This window comes from Muscardinus avellanarius (genome assembly GCF_963383645.1).
Source record: "Muscardinus avellanarius genome assembly, chromosome: 15".
In the NCBI taxonomy this organism is placed as follows: domain Eukaryota; kingdom Metazoa; phylum Chordata; class Mammalia; order Rodentia; family Gliridae; genus Muscardinus; species Muscardinus avellanarius.
Window position 1 is genome coordinate 622,104 of NC_137801.1, and position 16,808 is coordinate 638,911.

The 16,808-nt window shown below is 45.1% G+C and overlaps 1 protein-coding gene across 1 annotated transcript in view; it reads left to right on the forward strand.

Moving 5' to 3' along the window:
- The window catches only part of SNTG2 (syntrophin gamma 2), a gene marked incomplete at both ends in the record, with an annotated part of 190,257 nt that overhangs the window by 83,497 nt on the left and 89,952 nt on the right, over positions 1–16,808 (forward strand). Inside the window, one exon of the mRNA XM_080711097.1 lies at positions 2,619–2,710. Within this exon, the coding sequence (XP_080567223.1) occupies positions 2,619–2,710 (92 nt within the window). The remainder of the gene's footprint in view (positions 1–2,618; positions 2,711–16,808) is intronic.

Genomic DNA, 16,808 nt, shown 5'->3' on the forward strand with positions numbered 1-16,808 from the left:
TGCCACTAAACTATATCCCCAGCCTTATTTCATTTTTTAAATTTTGAAGCAGGGTATCTCACTAAGTTGTGGAGGACCTCACTAAGTTGCTAAGATTGGCCTTGAACTTGCAACTCTCCTGTCTCAGCCTCCCAAGTACTGAGATTATAGGCAGGCATCACCAGGCCCAACTTACCAAAATGTTTTCAAAGTTCACCTGTGTCATAGGTGGTTAGCGTTGTATTCTTTTTGGCTACCATATTCCTGGATATGGATATTCAACATTCTGTTTACCCATTCACCAACTTGAGGGCACTTTTGTCTCTGTTTCTGGGCTATGGTGAGTCACACTGCTGTGAGTGTTCATTATAAGTTTCTGTTTGCACGTCTCTGTTGTGTGGGATTCCTGGGCCAGTGTGACCCTGCTTAGCTTCGAGCATCCGCCCGACAGTTTTCCCATAAATTGACACCACCGTTCTGTGTCCAACCATCAGTGTGTGAGGAAAGTTACAGTAGTTTTGACTGATTATAGTTCATTTTTTAAGGTAGGTGATTTTATAAATATTGGTTGCAAAATTTAGATTGTGCATTTTCTAACATTTCTATTTTGTGACCACCTAAGTCTGTTTTTGTAATTAATGATAACAAACACTGACCATTTTTTAAATAGTAGATTTTGCTGATGATAAACCTAAGATAGTGTAGCTGTTCAAATTTCCCTTTTAGGACAGAGATGAAAAGGTAACCATCGGTCAGAAGTGAAGTCCTAGAAACCTAATGTCTACCCGTGGCCATGAACTCTAAGCTCACCCCCCACTTGCTGCTGTAGGCACCTGTTTCATGTTTGTCCTGTGTCTCCTGAAGCTTTCGCTCTGCTCTTGAGAATTTTGAAAAGTGTAGGCAATTAAAGCATTTCGGTTTTGCTCTCACATTAGTGATAAGCTGACTATGGAGATACTCAGAGGCCACTGGAGCAAGCTGCACACAGTCAAGGCATGCCATGTACCCATAAGTGCCACAGGAGCAGCCTGGCACTGTTGCAGAACGGTATCTGTAACGTAGAGCCAGGCAGCGGCTGTGCAGGAGAGCTTCCGCCAAGCACCAAGTGTGCTGCACCACTTAGTGAACGAGGAAGGAAAAGCTCAGCCACCTAGTGCACAGAACCTGCCGTTCACACCGAGCGAAGCCCTTCTTGCTTCTCCCAGAGATCTCCCAGCCTTCCTTTCTGTGTTATCATTCTCGCGGGACGATACGGTGTGGCACATTGTAAAGGGTTAGTCCTCACAGATATCCGTAGGCGGGCAGACACTCTGTGAGGCGTTGGCTTGAGAGCACTGCACACCACCAAGGCTGAGGACTGCGGGTGAGCAGTCCCCTGCGGGCCTTCTGTCCACACCCACCTCGTGGGCACCTGCCAAAGGAAGGACGGGGGCCGATAGCATGACTTCACACGCGCGGTGCTTGGTGTCCATCACGCCCTAGGAGTAGAGAACACGGAGGGCGCCTGGCACAGATGTGTGGGACTCTGCCCGCAGGACTCTGCTCCTGCCCAGGTGCTTGGAGGGGAGGTCTGGCCGCCGCGCCTACCTGCAGCCTCACACTGCCATCCTGACTGGAGGCTCATGGCATGGGGGATGGGTCTCCACCATGCCCTCCTCCCAAGGGCACAGGCGACCTCATCTCTGGGCCCCTTGGCTCCGGAACATGTAGGGTCTCCCTTGTTCCGGGGGCAGCCTGGATGCTTCTGCTTCTCTGGAAGTCGGCAGTCAGGCCGGCAGTGTGGGACCAGGTATGCTTCTGTAGCAGACACACAGACAAGGGAGTGGGGAAAGCAGCCTCCCCCTGGCACACTGTTCTCTGGCTCTCTGTGCGCCCCGGGGAACTCAAAATGGCACGAGGCGCTGTGGGTTTAACTTGACTCATTGGAGGTGTGCACGTTCCAGTTGCACAGCCTCGAGTTTGGAGGGAACTTATGCTCGAGAGCTCCCGTTATTCCTAAGCCGTGGCATGTGCTAGGTGTTGGCCTTTCCATGTTAGCCCTCGGGAGACCCCTGAGTCATTTCCTGGGATCATCTCCTCTCCTGGGACCTGGAGATACCAAAAGGAAATTGCAGCATCCCAGTGACCTTCCTCGCCCATGGGGTGGCAATAATAGTGAATAGCACCCGTGTCGGGGGCTTGTATTTTAAAATAGTGGACAAAAACAGCGCTTTTAGTTCAGGTCTCTATATGCTAAGAAGACTGGGCGGGTGATGATGGTGGATCAGCCTGGGCACTTCTTACACTACCTGTCTCAGGATAAATAACCCCTCTGTCCCCCAAGGCTGGCAGGCAGCATCTCTGAGGATGGGGTGCAACAAAGCAGGGGCTCCAGACCCCTCAGCATCCCAAGGATAGCTATGGGCAGACCGTGGGCTGGGCTGGGATCTTCCTTCTGTGGGGTGTGAGCCTTGCTGGGTGGGCAGGGCTCTGTGCAGGAAGGAGGAACAGGGGCCCAGCTTCAGCACCTAGCCCATTAGGGGCATCTGCCGTGCCTGGCTACAGGAGCCGTGCCTAGGTTGCCCGGAGTCAGGGCACAGTGGCTGGCAATGGTGCGGTGAGCTGCACCTGGAGCAAACCTGCCTCTCGTTCTGTTTCAGGGTCCCCGGGGCCGTCCAGCGACCACAGCAGCAGGGCCTCCTCGCCCCTCTTTGACAGCGGCCTGCACCTGAACGGACACTGCGGCCACACAGTAAGCGCGAACCTCCTCGCTGACCCTGTGCAGGCAGAGTCTGTGTCCACACGGTGGCCAGCAGAGGGGAGGGTGTTCTGGAGGACTCTAAATGCCGTGGCATTGACATCTATTCCCCAGGCAGAAACCTTTATTGCTACTTTCCAGGATACTAGGCTGGCATTCAGGGTAGCTCAGTGAGCACGCGGGGTTCTTAATTTCCAGGCAGAATTTGGAGTCTGCCTCAGGTAACCTTAGGACCTTGCCTGTGGGAATTGCTGCGGGTTATTTTGGGGGGCATTTCCATAGACTCAGTGAAGGAGCAGGGCAAGGAGATTATTCCTGGAAGAACAGAGAACACCTGGGAAGCAGGAATGTTGTTTGTGGTGAGGTTTCATTGTGTCCAAATCTCCAGTCTCCCAAGGGAAGTAGAACTGAATAGGAGAAGGGACAACCTCAGCTACCTGCTGTGCTGCAGCACCTGCCCCACGGGGAGCCTGGCTCCACCTCCTGATGCTGAGAGCAGCCTTCCTCTGCAGCCGGCCATTGTCCACCGGTGTCCAAGAAGCAGCCTGAAAAAGCAAGCATAAACCATATCTGATCATACCATCAAATGTCCAGTTCCCTAACCCGCAGATGGAGGGAGAATATTTTTGGGCCAGTGATGTCACCAACCAGAGTAGGGTTTCCTCTGTGACTTATGTGGTAACTACCTAAAAATATTTAATTGTACCTCTATGAGTTAGCCGCAAACTCTGTTTTACTAATCACACAAATACTTTGGAATTATTTATTATGGTATCTAAGCATTGCACATACCCTGAAAAATACTGATTTTATTTTTCTGCTGCAGTCTATTGCTTACTACCATGATCTATCATTTAGACTACTAGAATACCTAAAATTAATCTTTTCTCATACTCGCTTCCTTTCCCCTAATCTATATTTAATCACATTTGCAAGATTTTTGAAGATTTCATAATATTGCTTAAAATTTTGCAGTTTTCTTTTTTTCTTTTCTTTTTATTGGTCCATTGTATTTATACATCATAATGGGGTAAAAAACTTGTGTAGGCATAAATGCACATATCACCCAGCCAGTCCCCACCCAGTCCCCACCTCCCTCCCTCCCCTTCCCTCCCTCCCATGCTTGGTTTAGTTGTTGACTTCAATATGAATATCATGTGCTTTAAAGCGTTTCCCTCTCCCCCCTCCCATCCCCACAGTCAGGTTGTCTTATTTGCTCCTCTATAGGATCTCTTTTTCACCTGGAGTTCCTCCTATGACCCCTTTTACCTTAGCTTTCACATGTTAGGGAAAGCATCCGATTCCTTACTTTTTGTGACTGACTAATCTCACTTAGCATAATGTCCTCAAGATCTATCCATTGTGTACATATCCCACAGTTTTGTGATCCATTCATCTGTTGATGGACATCTTGGCTGGTTCCGCAGTTTGGCAATGGTGAATTGGGCAGCTATGAACATAGATACATATGCATTAGTTTGGTAGTTTGGTTTCTTTTCTTTTGGGTAGATACCCAGAAGTGGTATTGCTGGATCAAATGGTAGATTTGTTCCCATTCTTCTGAGGATTCTTCGTACTGTTTTCCAAAGTGGTTGCACTAATTTGCAATTCCACCAACAATTTTGAGTTCCCACTTCTCCATATCCTCGCCAGGATCTGTTGTTTGGGTTTTAAATGATTACCATTCTAGTTGGAGTTAGGTGAAATCTCAGGGTAGTTTTGATTTCATCTCTCTGATGGCCAATGATGTTGAGCATTTCTTCATGCATTTATTGTCCATTTGAATTTCTTCTTTTGTGAAGTGTCTATTTAGTTCGCTTGGCCATTTTGTTATTGGGTGCTTTGTTTTCTTAGTGTTGAGTTGCTTGAGTTCTCTATGTATCCTAGCTAGATATTAGTCCTCTATCAGTGGTGTAGGTGGCAAAAATCTTCTCCCATTCTGTTGGCTCTCAGTTGAGGTTCTTGACAGTTTCCTCTGATGAACAGAAGCTCTTCAGTTTCGTGCAATCCCGTGTATTGATTCACCTTTTAATTTGTTGTGCCTTTGGGGTCTTGTTGAGAAAGTGTTTATCTGTGCCTATGTGTTGCAGTGTTGGACCTATGCCCTCTTCAAGGAGCTTCAAGGTCTCTGGTTTGATTTCCAAGTCTTTGATCCATCTTGAATTGACTCTTGTGCAGGGTGAGAAAGTGGGATTAATTTCCAATTTTCTGCATATGGTTAACCAGTTTTGCCAACACGATTTGTTGAACAGGCTATCTTTTTTCCAGTGCATGTTTTTGGCCCCTTTGTCAAAAATCAATTGGCTGAAAGTGTGTGGACTTGTTTCTGGGTATTCTATTCTGCTCCATTGGTCTATATATCTGTTTTTGTGCCAGTACCATGCTGTTTTTATTACAATGGCTTTGTAGTATAGTTTAAAGTCAGGTATTGTGATTCCTCCTGCATAATTTTTGTTGCTGAGAATTACTTTGGCTATTCTGGGCTTTTTGTTATTCCAAATAAATTTAAGGACTGATTTTTTCTATGTCTGTGAGGAATGATGTTGGTAGTTTAATGGGCATTGCATTGAATCTGTATATCACTTTTGGAAGGATGGCCATTTTAATTATATTTATTCTGCCAATCCATTAGCATGGAAGATCTTTCCATCTTCTAAGATCTTCTTTGATTTCTTTTTTCAATGTTTTATAATTTTCTTTATAGAGATCTTTTACCTCCTTGGTTAAGTTTATTTCTAAGTATTTTTTTATTTGTGGGAGATCCTCAATGGAAGTATTTTCTGAATTTCTTTTTCAGTGGATTTATTGTTGGTGTACAGGAAAGCTTCTGGTTTTTTAAGATTGATTTTGTATCCAGATACTTTGCTGAATTTGTTGATCTGTTCTATAAGTCTTTTGGTTGAGTTTGTTAGGTTTTCTAAATATAGTATCATGTCATCTACAAATAGTGAAAGTTTGAGTTCTTCTTTTCCTATTTGTACTCCTTTAATTTCCTTTTCTTGCCTTATTGCTCTGGCTAGAGTCTCTAGTACTATATTGAAGAGAAGTGGTGATAATGGACATCCTTATCTCATTCCTGTTTTTAGGGGGAATTCTTGAAGTTTTTACCCATTTAATATGATGTTGGCAGTGGGCTTATTGTAGATTGCCTTTATGATGTTGAGATATGTCCCTTCTATTCCAATTCTCTGCAGTGTTTTTATCATAAATAGATGTTGGATTTTATCAAATGTTTTTTCATCATCTATTGAAATGATCATGTGATTTTTGTCTTTGATTCTGTTTATATGATGAATTACATGGATTGATTTTCATATGTTAAACGAGCCTTGCATCCCTGGGATGAACCCTACCTGGTCATGGTGTATGATTTTCTTGATGTGGTTTTGAATGCGTGTTGCTAGTATTTTATTTAATAGTTTTGCATCCAAGTTCATCAGAGACATAGGCCTGTAATTTTTCTTCCTTGAACTGTCTCTATTCAGTTTGGGTATTAGTGTGATGTTGGCTTCATAGAATGTATTTGGGAGAGTCCCATTTTTTTCTATATCACCAAATAGTTCGAGGAGTATAGGGGTTAGCTCTTTTATAAAGGTTTTATAGACTTGGAAAGCCATCTGGTCCTGGGCTTTTCTTTGATGGTAAGCTCTTTATTGCTGTTTCAATCTCTTTGATTGTTATTGGTTGGTTTAAGTGTTCTATATCTTCTTGACTCCTTTTAGGAAGGTTATATTTACCTAGGAAGTTGTCAATTTCCTCCAGATTTTCCATTTTGTTGGAGTATAGTTTTTCAAAGTAGTTTTTGATAATCCTCTGGATTTCTACACTGTCAGTAGTAATATTTCCTTTTTCATCTCTTATCTTCATAATTTGGGTTGATTCTCTCTTTTTTTTAGTTAGGTTGGCTTAGTGGTTTATCTATCTTGTTAATTTTTTCAGGAAACCAGCTTTTGGTTTTGTTGATCTTCTGTATTTTTATTATTCTCTATTCCATTAATTTCTGCTCTAATTTTAATTATTTCCTGTCTTCTTCTGGCTTTGGGGTTCGATAGTTCCTGCTTTTCAAGGGCTTTGAGGTGTGTCATTAGGTTATTTATTTGAAGATTTTCTGTTTTTCTTATGTGAGCAGTCAGTGCTATAAATTTTCCTCTTAATACTGCCTTCAAAGTGTCCCAGAGGTTTTGATATTTTGTATCTTTATTTTCATTTGTTTCTAGAAATTTCTTGTTTTCGCCTCTTACATCTTCTGTGATCCATTCTTCATTCATAAGTGTGGTGTTCAGTCTCCACATGTTTATGTTGTTTCTCTGGGTCTTCTTATAGTTGATTTCTAGTTTCATTCCATTATGGTCTGAAATGACACAGGGAAGTATGTAACATTTTTTGAATTTGCTAGTGCTCATTTTGTGTCGCAGGATGTGATCTATTTTGGAGAAGGTTCGGTGAGCAGCTGAGAAAAATGTAAAGTCTGCTGTTGTTGGGTGAAATATTCTATATGTGTCCAACAGGTCCATTTGGTTAATGGTGTTCTTTAGTTCTGAGGCATCTTTACTGCCCTTTTGTCTGGAAGATGGGTCTAATGTTGTGAGAGGTGTGTTGAAGTCTCCCAGTATTATTGTATTGGGATTTATGTGTGACTTCATGTCACAAAGAGTTTGATTTATGAATGTAGCTGCACCTATGTTGGGGCATAGATGTTGATTATTGTTTTATCATCTTGCTGGAAAATTATTCCTTTTACCAGTAAAATATGACCTTCTTTGTCTCTTCTAATAAGTTTGGGTTTGAAGTCTAACTTGTCTGATATCATAGTTGATACTCCTGCTTGCCTTCAAGTTCTGTTAGCATGGATTAACTTGCTCTAGCTCTTTGCCTTGAGTTTGTTCCTATCTTTACTTGTAAGGTGTGTTTCTTGTAAGCAGCAGATAGATGGATTCTGGTTTTTAATCCATTTTGCCACTTTATGTCTTTTTATTGGGGAGTTGAGGCCATTTACATTCAGTGTGATTATTGAGGGATAATTTTTAATTCCTAACATGTTAAGATTTTATTTCTGTTTGAGATACTGTTTATTCTTCTTGCTTAGTTGTCTGCTGAATGGAAAATCTTGTTTCTCTGGTTCTGGTGTGTATTACCTATTTCTTCCTTGTAGTTAATCTCGAGTATTTTCTCTAGCGCTGGTTTTGAAGACATAAATTCCTTCAGTTTCTGTTTGTCATGGAAGCTTCTTATTTCCCCCATGTAATTTGATAGATAGTTTTGCTGGGTAGGAAATTTTTGCTGCAAGTTGTTTTCTTTTAGAATTTGGAATATGTTACTCCAAGTCCTTCTGGCTTTTTTGACTTGGTTTGGGAAGTCTGGAGTGATTCTAATCGGTTTGCCTCTGAATGTCACTTGGCCTTTTGTTTTTGTTGCCTTTAAGATTCTCTCCTTGGCTTCCACATTGGTCGTTTTGACAATTATGTGGCATGGGGAACCTCTTCTCTGACCCTGTCTAAAGGGAGTTTTATAAGTTGCCTGGATTAGTGTATCAACCTCTTGCTCCATGTTTCAAATTTTTTCTGCTATTACTTCTTTGAAGAGATTATTGATCCCTTTGGTTTCACCTTCTTTTCTCTCCTCTATTCCAATTATTCTTAGGTTAGCTCTCTTAAAATGGGCCCATATTTATTCAATGCCAAATTCTTGCTCTCGGATTTTTTTTTCTAAATTATAAACTATGCATTCATTTTTGGAGTGATTATCTTCTAAGAGTGAGATTCTATTCTCCATGTGGTTTAATCAATTGTTTATACTTTGAATTGATGCCTTTACTTCAATGATTGCATCCTTTATTTCTTTAACCTCTCTCTAAATTCTTTTCAAAGCTTCTGTAATATTTCTACAGTTATATTCCTGATTTGATCTTCTGGAGATCTCTGAATTTCTGTGTTATCAGTTTCTGATATTGTGGGGTTGTAGGCATTCATTGCTCCATTGTTATTCCTCTTTCCCATGATTTAAGAAGTTTTTGCCTTCTCTGGGTTCTTCCCAGGGTCACTACAACTTCACTTAGGGTGCTCTGGATCTCAAGTCTGTGGTAATCTCAGTCACCACTACTCCTTTACTGGGTTGTATCACAAAGTCTCAGAACCAGGGAGTTAATCGAGGCTGCGCAAGGCCATGGGGTACCAGGCGAGGTATTTTCCCATGGGGAGCTGCGACTAGGGTGTGGTATCTCTGCCTCTGCTACTCCTTCACTGGGTTGGACTGCAAAATCTCAGACCCAGGGAGACTGTCAAAGCTGCGCAAGTCCCTGGGGGTTCAGTACTAGGATTTCTTCTGTAGGGGCCGCAATTTCACTTACAGTTATTGAGTGTGCTGATCTGGAGCTGTCGTGGGCGTGGTGATCTTGCTGCCACCTCTGGCAATATGGCACTGCTGCCACACCCTCAGCAGGTGTGAGGCTGGTGTATTTCTTTTCTGGTTTTGAGATCTGTTCTGATTCCCTGGAGGGCATGATGAGCTTGGCCACTAGGAGTTTTAGACGTTCTTTGGCCTGAACAAACTGCTGAATTACACCCAAATTATCCACAACTGCTCACTTCAGCTCCTTGTTTACCTTTCTTCTCTGGAGACTGGTGGGTTTTTGAGTGTGCTGATCTGGAGCTGTCACGGGCACGGTGAACTCATCGCCACTGCTGGCAATATGGCGCTGCTGCTGCGCCCTCTGCTGTGAGGCTGGTGTATTTCTTTTTCTGGTTTTGAGCTCCATTCTGAGTCTCCTTCTTCTCTAGAGCCTGGTGCTGCGAGGCAAGATGGCACCGGCGTGGCTCCGCCACCACAATGCAGGCTGGTTTCTTTTTTGGTCTCCTGTTGTTCTTCTATCCTTCTTTTTCTCTGTCCCTTGTATTTAAAGTTTTTATTTCTCTGCTGATGGTGTTTTATGGCTATGAAAAGCACTGATTTTGTGGCAATAGAGATCGAGTGTTAGCGGGACTCATAAATGCTGCTGTTCTGTCGCCATCTTTCCCGGAAGTGTGATATATTTTTAAAGATGCCTTACTCTATTATTTTAACTGTTAATATAGATCTTTTCTGGGGTCCAGCCCTAGCAGAGTCAGGGTTCGTGTGAAGGTGAGGGGGAAAAACCGAGGCCAATGAGAGAAGACAACACATGATTCCGATTTGATCTTTTCCCTTTTATTCAGGATTTGTTACAGTTTTTATACTTTATTTTTTGGCAGAAAAGCAAGAGCATAGTCATGCAAGCAGGATTGCCAAAGACAGTAAAAATTATTTTTTTCTATAAAGTTTAGGGCAAGGGTGCTGGACATAGTATATTTTGTCTCACTTCACAAGGCTGTCTCAAACTTAATCGTATACAGTGGCTCTAACTAAGGTCAGTTTGAACTTAATATTTGGCCCAATATCTTCATCCTTGTGAAGATATCTTTACTGCCTGAGTCTCTCACAAGCCGCTCCCCATCAGTTTTAGTTATAATGTTTATACATAAAATTCCAATTATGCATATTAATCCAAATAATCCTAAAATAATTTTATGAAAGAAAGGAATGCCAGACATACTTCATGGGGGATCTACGCCGTTGCGGATCCCCTGATCGAGCTTTCTCAAGATCTACATGAAATTGCTGTGGCAGATCTTGATCATTAAAAATTACAGTGAGCCACTATCTAAGTTATATAGTAAAATAAATAAGTAAAGCAGCTGTCCATAAACCCACAGTTCATATCAGTAGGTAAGAGTATTAACTCTGTGCTTTTTACCTCCGCCTATCCACATCCCACTCCCGGGATTACTCAGAGTCAACCAACCTGTTTATCATTTCCCTGATTAAAAACACAGCTCTGAGTTGTGCACAATGGTGCCTGTCTGCAGCCCCAGCAGTAGGGAGGCTAGGGCAGGAGGACTGCCTGAGCCCAGGAGTGTGAGGCTAGTCTGGGCAACTTAGAGAGACTCCTATCATCTCTTGAAGAAATATATATTAAAGTATACTGTTTTATACTGCATTCAATATAGTGTCTGAGACTTGGATTTGTACTCACTATTGCTTTGCTTTTGTTTTGTTACATGATATTTCATTGTTTGAAGGTATTAAGGTTGCTTCTCCAAGGCCCGTTGTCAATGGAACCTCAGTTTCTGGTTGGTTCTTTTCTCCAGTTTGTCCTCCTTGGGATCAAGGTTGTCCTGAGTGGCAGAGCATTTGTGGCAGATGTGTGTTTTGTTTTATATCCAGATAGGTTGTAGATGTTGAAGGTGGTTGTTCGGTGTTCTTGACTCTGGAGTTGACGCAGTCTGGGAAGCCTTTCTGACAAGGCTGCTGGTCAGAGCATCATGGGTGGGGTACACGGCCACTGGCTCACTGCTCCGCCTCTCCTGAGGTTGATGTCTCTGTTCCGTGAATTGGGACTCTTGGGTCTTGAGGTTTAAGTCCTCAGCCTTTATTCTGCGGAGAACCAGCTCTCCCATCCCCTTTCGTCTCTCCCTGGAGCTCAGAGCTTACTCTGTCTGTGACATGCCTGGACTGCCTTGTGTATTTGATAACTTTCTCTGACATCATTTGAAACAGAACCATTAGCTACCCGCTTCCCAGATGTTGTACCTTCTCTTGCTCCTTCCTCCCTCCAACAGATGAAATCTTCAGACAGTTTAATTTCCAGCTCCCACACCTCTGCCCCAGCACCTGCCAGCCCGGCCTCTGTATCTGTTGTCCTAAGTGCTCCATTTACAGGTAGCTGTTCTTGCCTCAAGAACCCTTACTTCTGTAGAATTACACGGAAAGCCACAGGCATGGAGGCCAGGCCCTTGGACTTGGGGCGCTCCACCCTCTTCCTCTTCTGTTCTCTTAGCAGCTTTGACTCCTGTCATCTGGTTGGTGTCCCCTGCTCTTCACAGAGGAGCAGAGTGGCTCCTCCGCCCTGGCTGCCTGTCCAGGGATGTGTGTGCATGTTTCCTGACAGCAAGTACTGCTGCCTCTGGTGTCCTGGATTCCAGGGCTGCTGACTATAAATGTTTGTCAGCATCTTCTGCTTAACCATCCGTATCCATTTCTTTAAACAAATGCAAGAAAAGGTGCTACTTCCCATCGAGTTTGGAATGATTATATGAAAGGCCCTTTCATGGCAAAACTCTCCTATCCTGAACAACGCATTCATGTGTTGACTGACTTGCAGAGGTTCGGGGAAGCCTAGAGTTGGACAGAGTGAGCTGAGGGTGGACAGCTGAGCTGTAGCACCAGTAGATTGTGGGGCACCCAGGGTCCACCAGGCCCGCCCCTTGGGAGGTGCGCTGTGGTCAGCAGCAGAAAGAAGGGCAGGATCCCCTCGCACACTCAATCAGGAATTCTGGAACACAGTCAAATTGATTCTGGTTCACTGCTCAAGAAAGTGCAGATACATTCATTCAATTAAGCAAGCCCTAGGTTGTCAGGCAGTAAGTTCAACCAGAGACTGCACAGCAACAGGGTCCACCAGTCACAGGAGAGAAGGCAGCGCACCCGAGGAGGGGCGCGAGCAGGAAGTTGGGCCCGGCTGCCAAACCTAGTGGAGTATAAAATGTCATGGCAAGCCTTAACAACTAAACACGTAACCCAGCCAGAGAAACAGAAGTGACTGAGGAGATGGGCTGTAAGCCAACTAGACCTACTGGAAATTAGAAATATAAATGCAACGCCGGGCGTGGTGGCACACGCTTATAATCCCCGCACTTGGGAGGCAGAGACAGGAGGATTGCGCAGGTTCGAAGCCAGCTGTGCGCACTGGCTTAGGAGACCCTATTTCCAAATTTAAAAAATGTAAAAATAGGTCTGGGAGTGTAGCCCGGAGGTAGAAGGGCTTCCAGGAACCTCAGTATGACAAAATATATATATATGCAACCACACCTGCTAGTGCATGCCAAGGAGACACGATGGGCACGTCCTAGGACATGGCAGGGAGACACAGGTAACACATCCAAGGAGACACATCTAGCACATGTTAACCTATGTGAAAGCAGTATGGCTAACAACACTAGTGCCTGCCAAGGGGGCATGGCTAACATATTCTAGAGTCAGAACTTGAACCCATGGCCCCCAGAAAAATGCTCTTCCTTCCTGACCCTCTGTCCTTACACTTCTGTGAGATCACTACCATGCCCTGTGGCTCTGCACTCTTGGCATCTCCCCAAGACCCTCACTCAAGCTGGGACCTGGGGGGCCCTCCTGCCTCTGTGGGGAGGGGGCTGGGCTCTCCCAGGGACCCTCGCTCCTCTGTCACTCCCACACGGACCCCTTGACACTAAGCCAAGGATCCCAAAGCAGGTTCCCTGCTGAGCACCCTGCACCTCCTTCCTGCTGGTCACAATACTGGCTCACTGATCTTGCGGCTTTCAGGGAAGCCCCGTGAGGGGCTGTGAAGGGCGCCCCAGGGACAGAGTCTGTGCCCGATGTTGTCTCTGAAATCCCGAGTGGCCTTCCAGCAGAGGTTCCCCACTTCCCATCGGGGCTTACATGACAAGACTGTCTTCCAAGTGGAGGGACTGGCTTGAAATAAAGATCAGTACATTTTCGAATCCATGGCTGCAGCTCCACGCTGGGCTTTTGGTCTGAGGTGTTTATATTTTGTTTATAGTATATTTCATGTTGAGTACCCCGTATATAAAATGTTTGAGACCAAAACAGAAGTATTTTGAATTTCAGATAGATTTTTTTTCAGATTTTGAATTACTTGTATATATGTAAGGAAATATCTTGGAGATGGGACAGAGTCTAAATAAAAATCCATTTATGTTTCATATCTACCTAGCACACATCTCCTGGAGGTCATCATGTACCACATTTTGATGTATGGTTGTTTGATGTCACAATTTTAAGTCATCTCCTGGGGCAACTGTGTTTCATGGTGTGGAATTTTCCACTTGTCCTGTTGAAGGTCAGAACATTTCAAATTTTGGAACTTTTTTAATTTCAGATTTTCAGATGGGGGATGGTCAACCTGTGTGTGTGTGTGTGTGTGTGTGTGTGTGTGTACATGTGTATGTGCGTGCATGTGTGTGCATATACGTGTGTGAAGCATGGACTTAGAGAAAGAGCCACGTCCCTCAGAGCAGAGCCCCAAGGTAGAGAGGTGCAGAAGCAAGTTCTCCACAGCAGAGGTGACCCTCAGGGGACAGTGCAGACCCTGGGGCAGGTGGACTTGCACCTGGTTAAGCCTGACCCCTGTGGTGTGCTGTTGAAGATGCTGAATCGGAGACACCTAACGTATGTGAGTCTCCAGCTTCCTGCAGGGATAGACACCCCCTCTCTCAGTCAGAGCTAGTGATGGTTGTGCCAGGTTCCTTGGTAACTCTCTGACTGGAGTTTAACAGATACCCAAGCACCCAGCGGTATGTTCTCAGTTGTTCCCCGACGCTGGATTCAGTCGCACGTGTCTGGGCTGGGCTCAGTTCTCCCTGTGGGAAGACCTGGCTCTGCAGTCCTGAGGTTGCTGGGAGCCTCTGCCTTGGGCTCTGAGCATCAGCCTCTCTCCCTGGTCATAGCATCTCCTCACACGCTTTCCCAGGGCCCACAGCAGCGTTCCAGCATTAAATAAGAGCACACAGACGGCCCGTTTGCAGTCTGTGCTGTCACTCCTTTGATCTCGGAGAGCTATGAGGAGCAGTACAGATGAAAGAAGCCAGTGTGATCTGGAGACAGACGGCTGCTCGCCCTGGCAGGTCTGTGTGTGCGGCGCCTCGTTCTGCCACACGTGCTGTGGATAACAGACTGCACACCTGACACTTGGAGGATGCTGCGCGCAGGGGAAGGGGCAGGACAGCAGGTCCCCACTCCTGGGAGCTCACTCAGCTGCTGTGGGGCTGACAGGCCTGGGCCTCGTTTGGGAATCACCAGATGTGGAGACCAAGGGTCTCCTGAGCAGGTACCCTTTAGAGATGCAGTGATCCAGGCCAGCCTGTTTCCAGGCAACAGGTCAAGGTGGGGAATGCAAAGGCCCAGGATTAGCAGGGAGTTCCTGCCTGCCTCCATCTGTTCCCATGGCAGCCAGCGGCCGGGACACAACACGGTGCTGGGTGGCAAAGGTGAGATGCTTGCGAAGAGATAAGGGGGGGGAAGGTGCCTGTTGTAAGGAAGATGAAAAAATAATAAAACTTAAACTGCATTTCTTATGCCGTCACCTGCTAGCTAGGTCTTTCATCAAAATTCTACCGCAACTGTGATTCATTTCCATATCTGAATTTTGATAAGGTATCTTTTGTCTGTAGTGCTACTAAAAGTTATTCGCTATTTCTGTTTTTCCTGTCTCTTATATACTAGATTTTATATCAAGAGAGGACTTCAGCCAGGTACGTTTATGTAAAGCTGCTGGGGATCATTCATTCTTTGAGAATCGGCATGGTGTTTCATGAGGGTGGCTGAGGAAGAAGAGGGCCTGTGCAGGTGGCCTTGTCTTCTTGGAAAGCCAGCTCATGGGGACTGGTTTCAGAGAGGTGATGACATCCATGTGAACCTGGATTCATTTAGCTGCAATCTCAGCTCGAGCCAGGAAGAGGATGGTAGGATAAAAAATGCTTTAAACACAAACTCAGTTCAGTTCAGTTCACAGCTCTAAAGTTCTGAAATACACGGGGTTTAGAGATGCAGACATTTTAAACCACTGTAAAAATATCAACCAAAGGTCCACTTGATTACTGAGAAAATTCCAGAGAAAATTTCAGTGAGTTTGAACTAGAAGGCGAGTCTGTGTGGTCCTAGGTGAGCTCACCAAAGTGGTTTAAACCAAGGTTCTTGTCATGTAAAATCATCTACAAGTGCTCTTGCTGTCCTTGAGAAATATTGCTACAATGAATACTGATTTATTTTGGTTGTTTTGTGTTTAAAAGGTGAGCTCACACTCTGTGCCTGATACAGAAGCACAAAGCCACATTCTTTCTGCACTCAGGACACCCAGCAAGGCTGGTGGGAGCTGGGGGTCTTTCAGGCAGGCTGCTCCTGTGTTGGGTTAAGGGTGGGATTCCGCGCTCAGGAGCAGCTTGTGTGTGCCTTAGTCTCTGGTGCACAGTCCCTGGTAGCCTGGAGTGCACTGGTGGTTCCAGATGCAGGCTCCGGGAAGCAGGTGCTCAGGATTGAAGGCACTGATGCCGTTACCTCCTGATGTTACCTTGGGTACAGGACCCATCGATCCATGTCACACCTGCAGGGTCAACTCTGGCATTTATTCCAGCCGTGGCTGAAGGGTGACAGGCCTTAGGTTAGCCACGTGAGGGCTGCTAGTGCTCCCAGGACATGCGTGGCCTGCACCACCGGTCAGCACTGACAGGTTGGTGCTGCATCAAGGGAGCCTCCTCTCATGCTTGGGCATGGAGGCTCTGCTGAGGGTGGGGCAGGGTCCTTGGTTGCCAGGGTGCTTGTGGGGACGCTCCCAGGCCCCGCAGATTCTCCTGGGAATGCTGGCTAGAACAGTGGGATTCGGGAGAGGTGGGCTAGGTCAGGATGAGTTGACTGCCACCTGAGGCAAGACAGTAAGACCAAAGGCGAGCAGTTGCTGTCCTAAAAATCACCGCATCGCGTCCCTAAAGAAAACCGGGAGGAAACCCACACCTCAGACGTAGAAAAACCGGGTGTGCTTCCTCTGAAGTGAGCCTCAAGCCTCCCTGTGTCAAGATAAACACAGTAATTTATTTGTTTGTTTGTTTGTTTATTTATTTATTTATTTATTTATTTATTATGTATTTATTTTGCAGTACTGGGGATGGAACCCAGGGGCATTCTACCTCCAAGCTACACCTCAGTCCTATTTTTTATTCTTTATTTTGAAACAGGGTCTCACTGAATTGCAAAGGGCCGCACTAAGTAGTAGCTGAGTCTGTCCTTGAACCGTGATCCTCCTGTCTCAGCCTCCCAAATGGTGGGATTACAAGCGTGCACCACCATGCCCAGTTTAAGCACAGTTTTAAAACACAGAAGATGTAATCTGAATCTGAGTGGTTTTCAAGGGACTGTAATATTGCAGTCAAAATAACTCATTGTCAGAGGCATTATGTGCTTACTGTAAATTAAAGACTGACAGCAAAATTTATTATATAATTATAAATTCTTTCCTTAAAGGAAAATCTTT